The sequence below is a fragment of the Mytilus galloprovincialis genome, chromosome 7 (assembly GCF_965363235.1).
Source record: "Mytilus galloprovincialis chromosome 7, xbMytGall1.hap1.1, whole genome shotgun sequence".
Taxonomy (NCBI): Eukaryota; Metazoa; Mollusca; class Bivalvia; order Mytilida; family Mytilidae; genus Mytilus; species Mytilus galloprovincialis.
In genome coordinates, this window is record NC_134844.1 from 80026687 (window position 1) to 80041272 (window position 14586).

Genomic DNA, 14586 nt, shown 5'->3' on the forward strand with positions numbered 1-14586 from the left:
TGGTGTCAAACGCCACTTTCAGTATATTTGGATATTTCACGGCAGCCAGTTTTTATTGGTGTGACCAATTACCTTTGGTAGGAACTGACAACCCAAGTCAAGAAAGATAAGAGTCGCACGTACGGGAGCTGCACGTAGGAGGGGGGGGGGCCGAAATCACAACATCAGTGTTAACAGGCTCGATTCAGTAATTGAACTACTGTAAATTGAGAAATGATTGCGATGTTTTCCTTAATGCGAATAATGCTTTCTGAATTCGATGCTTCTAAAATCAATTTAAATTCAATGAAATTTATTTGAATTGGAGTCAGCAACATTGTAAGGTAGTAAAAGTTAAATGCAATAGTTCATGGTGATTCTTTATTTAATTCCTTCGATGACAAATTATATCCGTTTTACCATAATAGCCAAGGTATCTGCCAAACCAAAACCTGAAATATGTATTAAACCATATTAAACCATGATTCATAAAGATGTACTTATTTTAAGTTCGTAATTCTTATATATATTGCCATTGAAGCTAATTCGTTGTCCTAACTCTTTTGAAATTCGGGAAACAAAAAAATTAACCAGGATAATAGAAAAAAGCATCGATATTATTTGAGTTTAGAGCGAGTTAATATGTTTCTAAAGAAATTGTTTGATGCTATATTCTTTCATTTTTATGTTCTTTTGCGACCAAGTAACTTAAATACTTATTCTATTTTTAACTGAAAATGAGAAGATACAGTTAGTCTGCAATTAAAAGTTAAATCTTACTTTAACAAAACAGAGAAAATTTAAATAAAGTATCAAGGCAAGTTATAGATATTTCATATCTTTTGGACAGTTTTTTTGGAAATATTTCTGGTGTTTCGTAAATTATACCATAGCTTTTGTTGAAACCCCCGGCAATAACCTCACGAGACGAAGTTGAAACCCCCGGCAATAACTTTGTCTCGTGAGGTTATTGCCGGGGCGGGGTTTCAACAAAAGCTATGGTATAATTTACGAAACACCACAGATATTTCCAAAAAATATGAAAAATCTGTTTTAACCTATTGCATCTTTCGCTGTTAAAAATTGTGTATTTCATATATTTTTGTTTGTTTACTTAAAAAACTCATTAAAAGTCTAGATGTCAGCAGTGTTTAATAAAACGGGTGTGGATCAAACAATTTTATAGTGGGGGTGGGGGTAAAGCAAGCCAACATATGAAAATACTATTAAATAGGTTATTTGTTTACCATATTTTAAGTTCTTTAAAAGGGGCGTGCTTCCTGTCCCCTCCATCCCCTAAAAACTAACCCGCCTTGCCAAACAAACGGTTAGATGTGATTCATGTAAATGTAACAGTGGAGCCTATAGAACGTTTACCATTTAATAACCGAAAATCAACATAGTTTTAAACTGTATTTGTTTGTTCTGGGAGCGAATCTTGGTTCATTTAAAACATAGGACAACAGAGTTGGTGTATGTGGGTTCGATTCCCACCCTAAGCAATCATTTATTCCAGCTGGTGCAAAGCGGGCAGTTTAGCTTAGTGGCCCCACACTGACTTTGTTGTTTCTATCAAAATATTCAGGCGGCCGCGGCCAGGTCTTGACAGTTTGTTTCTTTTGAATACCTTATACAACAAAACCATGGTATAATTGTGAAAATTATACCATGGATAGCTATGGTATAATTTTCCGTTATTGAGATTTATACTCGGGTTGCACTCACTTAGGTTAAATTGTACAGCTATAGGTTAAGAAATCGATATACCATGACTTCCAAATGATATATGTTTTTCATTCAGGGTATTTATACATTTAATTTCATGGACATTCATGAAGGATACATTTCCTGCCAAATGCTTACTTTTGTCAACCCACTTTGTTTTGTGGTTATATTCAGCATAAGCAAACACCGGGTACTGTTGTTGCTTCATATGTAAACAAGTGCTAGGATAAGATGAGGAAGAACTATATTCTTTATCAATGACAGCAAACCATCCTTTGGCATAGGTATCACATGGGTGGCCATCTTGGAATGTCATGAACGAATACGCGTACCATCTGCAGTTTAAAAAAGCCAAATAAATTGGATTCATAATATAAATATATATATAAGTTTTAATTGAAAACTACGTTCAAACCTATGATTGCGTTGGATAAAAACCGCAATTTTTATACGTGTGCATGTAAAACAAATTTCGTTGTAGAAGGGTCTAAATACAGCACAAACAAACATTTTCCAAAAAACAAAAAAAGTGAAAAAGTATATTTAAACAAAACGCATTTGACTAACAGGTCAAACAACTGATGTTCTTAAACCCTGCTGACTGCCATTGGCGATTGCCAAATAAAATTGATCACGAGATGTAACAAAATGAATCTTAAATATATATATATAAAACTGTTAATGGCACACACTGCAAATATGTTTCAATAAGATAAAATATCAATGTTTATGTAGATGATTTGGTTTTTGGTACAATAAATATAGGAAGATGGGGTATGAGTGCCAATGAGACAACTCTCTATCCAAGTCACAATTTATTAAAGTAAACCATTATAAGTCAACACGGAGCCTTGGCTCAAACCGAACAGCAAGCTATATCACAGGCAAACCACCCATAATTGAAAAATATAAGGACACACATCAATAGCACAGGAACACATTCTACTGTATAAACACAGCAAGAGCAACACACTCTGCAGTTTCAACTGGGTTTTCAATTGGGTTTTACTGTAAAATCAAATTTACTTTATATCTTATTGCATATTAATTTTGTTTACTTACTAATCTAGAAGATCAATGAGGAAACTTACCACTGTCTTCATAGACGTGTTTTTTTATGTTTAGGTAATAAAAGGGGTGGTATCTTGTAATCTCAAAACAACAGCTTTTATAAAGCATTCTTTCTAAAAAATATCATAACGTAAAGAAGATCTTAGCAAGTAGCGCTTTGTATGCAGCTCTAATTTGTCATCAAGATTTTATAATTTCTTTTGATTAATTTAGTTTATGGATTATAAGCTTATGATCTCCTAAACATTGTTTTACGCTCGAATAGAATATAAAATATTGACGAAATGACTTACGAATTTAGTTGGTATTTAAAAAAGCAACCGTCACCATACAAATCATCGAAACTGTTGTTAATCAAGTTTTTGGAAGAGAACCAGTTTATGTTATTTGTATTGGTTCCGTCAAATATCATAGACATGACTAGTACCTTCTTCTTGTACAGCTCTAATTTAACCTGTAAATATTTTATTACATTGATTAATTTATATTTCCTTCATTTTGTTCCCGTTCGTTTCCATCAAAATGAAACTTTACTGTAATTTCCGTAGATATCTAGTAGGAACGGAGAATATTTGCTGTTTTCACAGTTTTTAAACGCTTCAAAAATTTAAATGTATGTACAATGTCATTCTGGAGACTAGATTAATGATACGATTTAAAGATAAGGTTTGTTTGTGTTGCAAAACAGAGGTAAATATCTTATATGTTAATAGGGTTAAGAGATATTTACCGCAATTGTCTGTTCTGAACAAGGTTCCAAAAGCATAGAAAGTATTTCACAATGTCTACTAAATCTCACTATAGCAAATGTTCAGTTGTTTTCATGGTTTTTTAAATACACATATGTATACTCAACTATAACACAGTCAAGGTTGCCATCACATTTTAATATAAATTATTAAAGGCAAAATATAAGAATTTAAGTGTACATGTACAAAGTATCTATGTTTTATTAATTTAAGGCGCAATGACTATATAAGTAAGCCGCCTACCACTCCAATAACAACAAAAAATCGCAAAAAAACTATTTATCTGTCTACGTTTAACTCCTACCCTTACCCTTCCGGAGCACCTGAGATCACCCATATTTTTTTGGTGGGGTTCGTGTTGTTTATTCTTTAGTTTTCTATATTGTGTCGTGTGTGCTTTGTTTGTCTTTTTCATTTTGAGCCATGACGTTGTCAGTTTGTTTTAGATTTATGAGTTTGACTGTCCCTTTGGTATCTTTCGCCCCTCTTTTATGAATTCGTGACAATCATTGACATTTGAATATTTTTTACTTGTTTCATATTCTTACATCGGATTCAAACTTCTTTTAATCTGATTTCTATTGTGCATTTTGCTTTGTTTTATTTTATTTCATATTGGCTAGAGGTATAGGGGATGGTTAAGATAACACAAACATGTTAGATTTTTAATATACCAGGTAGATACAGGAGTGCTTTAGCAAAATTAAGATGTGGTGTAGCACCCATCAGAAAGGAAACTGGTCGTTATGAAAATTTTGATATTGAAAATAGATTATGATTTTACTGATGACTTTGAAGATGAAAAACACGTTTTGTTAAACTGTTCTGTATATTCAGATATTCGTAATGTTATTTTTAACCATGCTAGTAGTGTTGATGAGAATTTTTTACATATGTCAGATTATGAAAAGTTTATATTTCTTTTTTCAAATGAAAATATTGCATTTTATAATTCCAAATCTGCTATGAAATTTTAAATAAGCGAAAATTTGTTTTATACTCATGATAGTTTACTTGTACTTGTATTATAATTTAAGAAACATTGTTTCATAGATTCTCATAACTCTTTATAGAGTGGTTCTTATTCTCAACTTGTGTTTTAAAAATCTGTATATTTTAATATAACAAGTGGTGAGACATTTAAAAGTAGTTGTCTTGTCTTGTCTAGTCTTGTTTAATTAATTATCATCAAAGGTACCAGGCTTATTTAATTACCTTTGATAACTATTAGTACGCGAGACGCGCGTTTCGTCTACATAAGACTCATCAGTGACGCTCAGATCAAAATAGTTATAAAGCCACACAAGTACAAAGTTGAACAGCATTGAAGAACCAAAATTCCAAAAACGTTGTGCAAAATACATCTAAGGTTGTCCCGCCATTTTTTTTGCACCTGTACAAAGTCAGAAACTTCAAGCCTAACGACAAATAATATAAAAGATATAGTGAAGTCTACACACGAGCTTTATCTCACTTCATATTTTTCAAGTCGTGAAGTTTACAAACGGTCTTTGCATTGCATCATATTTTTCATTTCGGGGCCTTTTATAGCTAACTAAACGATGTGGATTTTTCTCATAAATAAAGACCGAACCAATAATTACTTACATGCACTTGATTTGAAATTTTTAGGATAGTTTATTCATATCAACCATACCACATCTATTTATTTTAATATTTAACCAGAAACAAGTGTCTATTTCACGTCTTCGATCATACCTAGAAAACTACAGATCATAAAATTCGTGTACGTAATTATTTATTAAAATAGAGACAACAATCCGACCACAGAGCAGACCACAGCAGAAGGCTACCAAGATAATCCCGCAGCTGTTTGTGGTTCTCAGCTGCCCCCTAAATAAAAGTGTGTACTAGTACAGTGGTAATGGACGTCACATTAAACTCCAAAACATAACTAGAGGCTCTCAAGAGCCTGTATCGCTCACCTGACTTTTTTGGTTTTTTTGAAATTATATAAAACAACAATGTGTCCACAGTACAAGGATGCCCCACTCGCACTTTCATTTTTTATGTTTAGTGGACCATGAAATTGTAGTAAGTTTCAAGTTGATAGGACTTCAACTTCATCAAAAACTACTTTGACCAAAAACTTTTACCTGAAACTTGCACTATCATTTTCTATGTTCAGCGGACAGTAGAAAGATCATATCATAGGGAACATGTATCCTAAGTTTCAAGTTGATTGGACTTCAACTTCATCAAAAACTACCTTGACCGAAATACTACCTTGACCAAAAACTTTAACCTGAAGCGGGACGAACGGACGGGCGAACGGACGGATGGACGAACAGACGAACGAACAGACCAGAAAACATAATGCCCCTTTACTATCGTAGGTGGGGCATAAAAAGATATAATTTGGCTACAAAGTAACAACACTTAGCCAGCGCCTCAAAAGGAAAGGAACAAACATGTTTGGTTTCTTCAATTCAGTGGTTCTCTAAAAGTTAAAATTTGTATGTATTTCCCATAGGGCCTATGTTAAACTAAGTCCCCCGTTGGCGGTCATCTTGGATGACGAATCGGCTACAAAGTAACAACACTTGGTCAGCACCTCATGAGGAACATTCATGCTATGTTTGGTTTCATTCCATTCAGTGGTTCTCTAACAAAAGTCATTTGTATGCATTTCCCATAGGGACCTATGTTAAACTCTCCGTTGGCTGCCATCTTGGATGATGGAACGGCTACAAAGTAATAAAACTTGGTCAGCACCTCATAAGGAACATTCATGCTATGTTTGGTTTCATTCCATTCAGTGGTTATTTAAAAGAAGTCATTTGTATGTATTTCCCATAGGGACCTTTGTTAAACTAAGTCCCCGGCTGGCGGCTATCTTGGATGATGGACCGGCTACAAAGTAACAACATTCAATCAGCACCTCATAAGGAATATTCATGTCATGTTTGGTTTCATTCCATTCACTGGTTCTCTAGAAGAAGTTCAAAATGTAAAAAGTTAACGACGACGACGGACGACGACGACGGACGCCAAGTGATGTGAAAAGCTCAAATGAAATTAAAAAACATACAAGACTAACAAAGGCAAGAACCGCCTAACTTGTGAAGGTGCCAAAATGCAGCTAGGTTCAACGTGTTGTTTTGTGATATCCCAACTATCCCCCTATACATGTACTTCTAGCCAATGTAGAATAAAGAAACACACATTAATACGCACAGAAGTCCGAGTCCGATGTCAGAATAAGTAACAAAAGAAACTAAGCAAAACGACAATGATACATAAATGAACAAAGGAATGGAATTATCGAACGTGTTATTTTCAGTTTTTACTGACATGCCAGCTCCAGACCTCAATTAAACTGATTGAAAGATCACGCCTTCATCGTATGAAAAACAAGTACAATCCCTCCCGTAAGGGTTTTAGTGTCATACCATCATAAAATATATGAGAAGCACATAACCCGTATCCTACCAACGACTGGTTTCAGTATAAATGTGTTTATTTCCGATTCAAAGACCCTATGAGTGAATCTCTATTATTACCAAAACATGCTACCCTTAATAACTTGACAACAGTATCGTAACTATATCTGTATATCCTTTCCAAATAAGTCTGTTAAAGGTTTAATTTGTTTTAACCTTGGTGCACTACTAAGATTAAAAGGGACGAATTAATTGAAGATTTACAGAGTTGTTATGTTGTTTTGAGGATGAAATCCTTTTTCAAAAGAAAAGCCAGCCCTATACATTTCACAGAAATATTTGTTTGATTGAAATCAGGTTATATAACGTTTACAGTCTACCATGTTAAACAACCCGTATCATCGATAAATGACAAAGATATATAAAATATATACTTGTTTTAGATAATTTGTTAAAAATATATGTATTACACATTCAATTATCATATGGTTATCGTTTACTGTCTTGTACATACAAGAACAGCAAACAATAACAGTGATAAACTACCTGTTTGATGTTTGATGTAGACCAGTTATCAATAATAGGACTCTTCAGGTGATGTTTGGATTTGACATTGAATATTGATATATCTTCGTTCTCGGGTAAACAGTTTTTAGATATTGTACATAGTGAAGGTGTTTGTTTTCTCCATTTGTCATAAATACTGTCACCATTGCCACTCTTTCCAAGGAATACCAGATGCCATTCTGAAGTTATTGTTCAACATTGTTAAAAGTTTATATTACATCGGCATTCTAACATTTCAAACTTAACTAGTTCAAATTATTCAGAACGACGTTTAAAAAATTATATCAACATATATTCAACTACAGAATAGGTTTGTTCTTTCAATTGTTTTGATTCGCAACTAGTGAGTTTTATGGAGACGACATTTGCGTATACAACAAACCTTAACTACTTTTTGGCACAGCAATTTTTATTTCTTATCTTAAAATATAAAAATAAGAAAATTTGGTATGATTGCTTATGAGACAACGATTCACCATAGTTCAAATGAAGGGGATGTAAGCAATTACCAGCAAGCATCCGAAATATGTTGTTGTATCACTTCTTAACGTGAGTCTTTGATGTTCTTTCTGAATAATCGAGACTTATAACTTTTGTTAATTATATCTATTTCTTATAAAAAAAAACTGCTAGCCATTTATCAATCGGATACATATTTAGTCATTTCTAGATATAAATGAGGCCATTTGAAAAGTAGTTTCTCCTCTTGTTTTATTTATTAAAAAAAGAAATTTAAATCCAAGATTATAATTTCCTTCAGCATTGTCCTCTATTTTATCGTTGTTCTCCTCTTATATTTGATGCGTTTCCCCCAGTTTTAGTTTGTAACCCAGAGTTTTGGATTTTAAAATTAAGATTTATAAGTTTTAAACAGCAGTATACCACTGTTGCCTTTATGTATGTTCCAGACCATATGAGTATTTGGACCGTACGCGTACGGTCCGACCATACGCGTACGGTCGAACCGTATGAGTATACGCGTATGGTCCAGTACGAGCTGACCATACATGCGATTGGATCATATGGGTTATATTTAAACAATTTATCACAATCTTTAAATTTAGTTTTACAAATTTTTATTATTACAATTAGATGGATAAACTGAACAAACGAACAATTGAAATTAAACATTTGTTTAATTTATTTCTGAATCTTATGTTGGTACACTCGCCCAAGGTGACACTTGCTACAACGAGTAACGTAATATTTTTTACAATTAAAAATTAGGGGCGGATCCAGCCATTTTAAAAAGGGAAATTCCAACGGCCAGAGAAAAGGGGGGGGTTCCAACTATATGCTCCCATACAAATGCATTGATCGTCCAAAAAAAAGGGGGGGGGGGGGGTCCAACAATTATGTTTACTTAAGATATCTTCAATTTCAGTGATCATAATTCAGTTAATGTATAACTGATTGATATGCTAAATACAAAAGATCAACAGAGTTGATTAGCGTGATTTTTTTAAATAGTTAGAATATAAAGTACGCGTACGGTCCGACCGTATGAGTATTATGAAAAAGTACGCATACGGTCCAGACCGTACGCGTACGGTCCAAATACTCATACGGTCTGGAACATGTACAATACAGATCACAAACAGTTATTACCTTTAACAGCTTTCTTTGGTAGAACAGAACACGATTGGGTGTTATCTATTGTGACGTCATCGATACCTATGTTTCCTTTGAGTCCTTTACTACAGGTTACATTTATCAGAATCTATAACAAAAAAGTAATATAAATTTTAGCTTTGTAATTTTGCAAAGTTCTCTTATTTCTTTTATATTTTTTTTATATTTTTTGGAAAGTTTTGACATGCATTCCCTATCAAATAGAGAAAAAAAGTTCCTACGTATTAGTGTAAATATAAAATATGTTGAAAATAGTTTAGTTGTAAAGGTATCAAAAGAAAGGTGAAGGACTTGTGATCCCTTTAAAACATCTATTGACTGATAATTTTGAAAAAAACAGTAAAGTAAGAATGCATTCTAAAATAGAGAAGAAAAAAATCTGTTTCTTAGATATTAAGTACTTTGTTCGGTGTACCGGGTAATCGGGACGTTCTGATATGCTCTCCCAATCGACACGTTATTTTACCTTCTTTTAAATGGAACGTCACTCATGCGTCATCGAGTACCAAATGTAAATCAGGGTATCTATGCTGTATTTTTTTATTACCACATCGGACAACGATGGAGATAATACGCTATCCAAACACACGTATGAAACATATACTTAGACCTATATCATTTCATCGTATACACTTACTCTGTAATGTAAAGCACTGGCTACTGAAATTTGACCTAGCTTCCACTTTTGTCCTTGTCGGCCCTTGAGTTCCCATATAACTGGAGATCTAGATCCTTTAACATGTACTGACACAGAGAGTTTACCAATACTATCTTCATCCATATGGTACCAGAAACTAACACATGTTCCATTTGTAGGTGCCAGCCTTGTACTTCGTATACTGGCGATGTTCCCTAAACTTTGGGGTGGTGAGCATTCAGTATAAAGATATTTTCCTTAAAACAAGCGAATATACATTAAACCGATTTAATTTTGAGAGTAAACATGCTAAACACAAAAATATGATTTCAATAATGTTATTTCATGACTATCATTTTACATCTTCAACATCAGACACTTTTTTTAAGAATTAAGGCAATATGTTCTAGAATGAATCATCTATAATTTTACTGATTCATAACTGCCCGTAGATGTCATGGTGTTTACGTAACTGGCATTCATTAATATTTGTGCAAGAACTTATCTAATACGTATTGTGATCCCTATGAAGAAATTCTCTCGACATTTTCTCTGACTGTCCATTTGAAGTATTATAACAGAAACAGTACTTTCCAATGTTACTAATACACAGAATAGGTGATATCAGAAATAAGAATTATTAGTGTTCCGACGCTTGTTTTGTGTGGAATGGGTATGGTAATTTGAAACTCTAAAGAAAGCAATTACCAGTTTTATTGTGGTATGTATGATCCACAAAAGGACTTGCGTCTTTCCTTTGGGTGCCTCCCATTCCAACCGACCAATCAAAATCATCATTTGATCCCACGGCGTTTGTCCAGGAACAGAGACCAGATTCGAATGTACAGTTACCTATTGTTATAGTATCAAACTATATTTAAAATAGCTTACATGTAAATAAATTGATAAACTTATACACATCAGATCATTCTACAAAAGTATCTTTTACATTTAAAGGATCTTTGTGTCTAGGCTGTTTTTTGGTGTTATTTCGAACTCAATAGTTGATCAATTAAATTTTGATATGCACACGTGGAACATAATAACGCACTTTTTCGTTTTCTTGTGTAATATTGTTTCGAACAAACATGATTTACTGCTGCCAATAATCCACTTTGTCAAATATTCTTACCTGGCATTGCTTTCAAAGATTATCACATGCAATAGACACCTTTCGAGTTCGACGCATTTCCGTCAAAAACCATGGTTTGATTAAACATAATTCTTCGTGCGTTTAGGGGCATCGTCACTTCTGTTCCCATGTTGAGCCAATGGTTTTAAAACTATTATCTATATTGCATGAATTATTCAGCAAATTGAATTCTGATAATTGACAATCAGCACTGCTGTCATTATGGAATTGTCATTAAGAACCAACAGAACAAACATTATATCTAGATTATCCTGCACAATGACGACCACTAAGACGCTTGATGAACGTTAATAGTGCAGTGATACAGGCGACCCCCTCTATTTTGTAAATTACGTCATAAAGGCGCGCATAATAGACGAGTTTTTCCGGAGATGGACAAACTCGAAAATGGTCTATTGATTAACTTTTCATAAAAGAAAAACTGAACATCTTTTCGAGCGTACACGTTATTTCCATACAATGTAATGGTAAAATTAAAAATAATCAAATTGGATAAAAATTGTTATTTAAATCTATCAAGGACATCCGAAATTATTGGACTCTTTGAAATATCAAGGTGATGTGTTATTCAAAATGATACGAGATTTGACATATGTATATGTATTTATACCACTTTTTCCAGAATAGCAACCTCCTTGCTTCATATGAATATCGTCAATTGCAATATCCCCATGATAGTCTGAGCCTACAACACCTTCAAAGACAATATGAAATGCACCGAAGTTCGCAGGCACTTCAATTTCTCCCAGTAACCACTTCTTTCCTTGGTCACCTATATAAAATATGTACCCATCAATGGTCTTTGATCCACAGAAATGAAACAAACATTGCACAGAGATTAGTATGAAATTCATAACAGTGTAGCTATGGCCATTCATTGACTGGGGAAAATTAGGTGAACGTTCGTCTGTAATGCCCACTGCTCACGACGTACTTATCATAGAAATTTAAACTGTGAGGTCACCAAAGGTTCTAAACGCCTAAATAAAATAATTAAAAATACTAATCAGGAATAACCTTTGTAATTTGAAAATAAATAAAAATGGCCTTCAACACGGAGTCTTGGCTCACACCGAACAGCAAGCTATAAAGGTTGAATACTTAAAATTCTTTACTTGATTTTTTGTTATGGTTTGACCATCAATTTTCCTAATATGATATCGCACGTTCTTTCAGATTATTTTTTTTACTTAATTGGCTTTAAAAGTTACAATGCATGATGTCGTCTGTTTATGTAGTTCATATGGTTTTATACTAGTAGTTTTGGGGCCCTCTATAACTTGCTGTTCGGTGTCACAGGCGCTTGGGTGTATGATACAGAATTTTTTTGGGGATTTTTTTTTTTGCTGATTAAAATATTCAATTTTCTATATTTATAATACATATCTATCACTTCTGTGCATGTCTCACCTAGTTTCGAGTGTTTTAAACGACCCAGATAAAATACCCAATTTTACTATCCATACTAGTTTCTTAGTATGGATAGTAAAATTGGGTATTTTCTCTGGGTCGTTTTAAACACTCGAAACTAGGTGAAACATGCACAGAAGTGATAGATATGTATTATAAATATAGAAAATTGAATATTTTAATCAGCAAAAAAAAAATCAAAAAAAAAAATCTGTATCATACACCCAAACGCCTGTCACACCGAACAGCACCCAAGCGCCTGTGTTCGGTGTGAGCCAAGGCTCCGTGTTGCAGGTCGTACCTTGACCTATAATGGTTTACTTTTATGAATTATTACTTGGGAGGAGAGTTGTCTCATTGGCACTCATACCACATCTTCCTATATCTATCTATATCTATACATTTTTTTTTCAACAAAAGAATACATCACAAGAATATAAGTTTTGTAAGAAACGTGAGAAATTGTGTTGGACTTGAAGATAAGGCAAAGTGACAAATATCTGAAAGAATGAATCGTTTTATGGTATTAAACAAAGAAATCAAATGATTTTTTAATTATCCAGAACTCTTCACAAACAAAAACCACATGTATACGCATTGAATAAATAGTAGGCCATTCTTAAATGATCACACCGTAGAAGTAGTTGTGCTCTTAATCAATGAGATATTTTGTTAATTAACCCCATCAACTTAATAGGTTTTTTTACAATGGATAAACCTATTTTTTTTATTATTATTAAATAATATCATCTCTGAACATTATTATTCTTATAAATGACACGGTTGTATGTGATGATTATAATAAATATTTAAAACAAATTCCTTTCAAGCTTTGTAAAAAGAAAGTTTCATTTTATGTATCGGAATGTGTAACAAGTGAATATTTCAATCCCCACTGGAAGGCCTCTGACAGACTGGGTGAGCATAAAATCATAGCCGTTGACAAACAAGTTACAACCTACAAACGTTTTACTGTCGACCACACTGTTATGCAATTAGTTCTATGTAATACCATTCAAAACAGGAAACATTTCTTTGTAAGTAAACATCGTATAAAAATAAATTAATAAATTAAAAGATCAGAGAATGTGAAAGTGGTTATGTTAAATGTATTTCTTGTTTGAAATTATGACAAATAAAGCAATGGTTTGTTTCGAATGTACTTTCAGAAAGGCAAAAGGACAATGCATGTCTGTTTCTATAGATAAATCTTTTCAATTCCTATTTGTATAATCCGTTTTTTATGTAGCTTATAATGTATTCTACAGGCCAACATTGTACCAGGCTAACTTTTGATACAGGTTTGGAATCATGATAACAATTCAATTTCTTCTTATGAGTTAATCAACAAATTAATAAATAAAGATGATATTTGAAATATGCCATCGGCTATGGCACCATCAGTAAATATTATTATCTGTCAGCCCTAAACTTTATTATACCCGTTTTTGACCATATCGAATTTCCTAGATTTTTCTTTTGTTTCAAGTAGACATTAAGCTTGCTAATTGTCTGTCCATACATATGATACCAGAACTGTACACATAGGTCCGATGATGGGGATGGCTGTTCTGGTGTCATCAATCGAGCGATATCGCCTGTCGCACGTGGACTTGATGTTTCAATAAACATAAAGAACCCTGCAGAGCGAAAGGTTTAGTAAAATGTATGCTAGTCGCCTAAATTTTCATTATATTGACAACAATGTGTAAGCGATAATAACAAACCTTATCAAACATGTTTTACCCTTGGATACTTTTAATTTAGAATTCAAAAAACTGAAGGCACACTCAAGATCTGTACATTTATCACTTTTTGGTTAGTATTAGTATTTCGATCTAGTTTTCTTACTCAATTTACTTAACATATTTCTAGAACATTCAAAGGATTATTAAAAAAAAACCAATCATTTAATTTTCCTCATGAAGTTCATGTTACAATGCTGGATTGTCATTAAAAAAGTATAAGCATATTCTTGAAAGGAAAAAGAGAAGGTCCAATGTAAAGTATTTCGCTATAAAATCAAGAATATGGATTAAGAAGAGATAAAAGGTTAACGTTCAACTGCTTTAAATCTGAATAATTAAATCAGCACGATAAGCGAATGTTGCATAAGATTATTATAATTATGTTGCATAAGATTATTCTGATTATGTTGCATAAGATTATTCTGATATGTCTTGGAACTATTTTGATAAACATCGCTTCTTTACTTTGTTTTGTAGAACACAATTCAACATCGATAGTAGAGTGTTATAT

General features: G+C 33.1%; 1 protein-coding gene across 2 annotated transcripts in view; it reads right to left on the reverse strand.

Annotated features, from left to right (window-relative positions):
* Window positions 1-346: 346 nt before the first annotated feature.
* The window catches only part of LOC143083771 (MAM and LDL-receptor class A domain-containing protein 1-like), a 43443-nt gene continuing 29203 nt past the window's right edge, over window positions 347-14586 (reverse strand). For both annotated transcript variants that reach the window (XM_076260085.1, XM_076260084.1), the window contains exons 9-17: window positions 13770-13967; window positions 11528-11689; window positions 10473-10616; window positions 9765-10021; window positions 9104-9215; window positions 7475-7674; window positions 3069-3229; window positions 1843-2039; window positions 347-431 (exon numbers count right to left, since the gene is read on the reverse strand). In XM_076260085.1, the coding sequence (XP_076116200.1) occupies window positions 385-431; window positions 1843-2039; window positions 3069-3229; window positions 7475-7674; window positions 9104-9215; window positions 9765-10021; window positions 10473-10616; window positions 11528-11689; window positions 13770-13967 (1478 nt within the window). In that variant the 3' untranslated portion in view covers window positions 347-384. The remainder of the gene's footprint in view (window positions 432-1842; window positions 2040-3068; window positions 3230-7474; window positions 7675-9103; window positions 9216-9764; window positions 10022-10472; window positions 10617-11527; window positions 11690-13769; window positions 13968-14586) is intronic.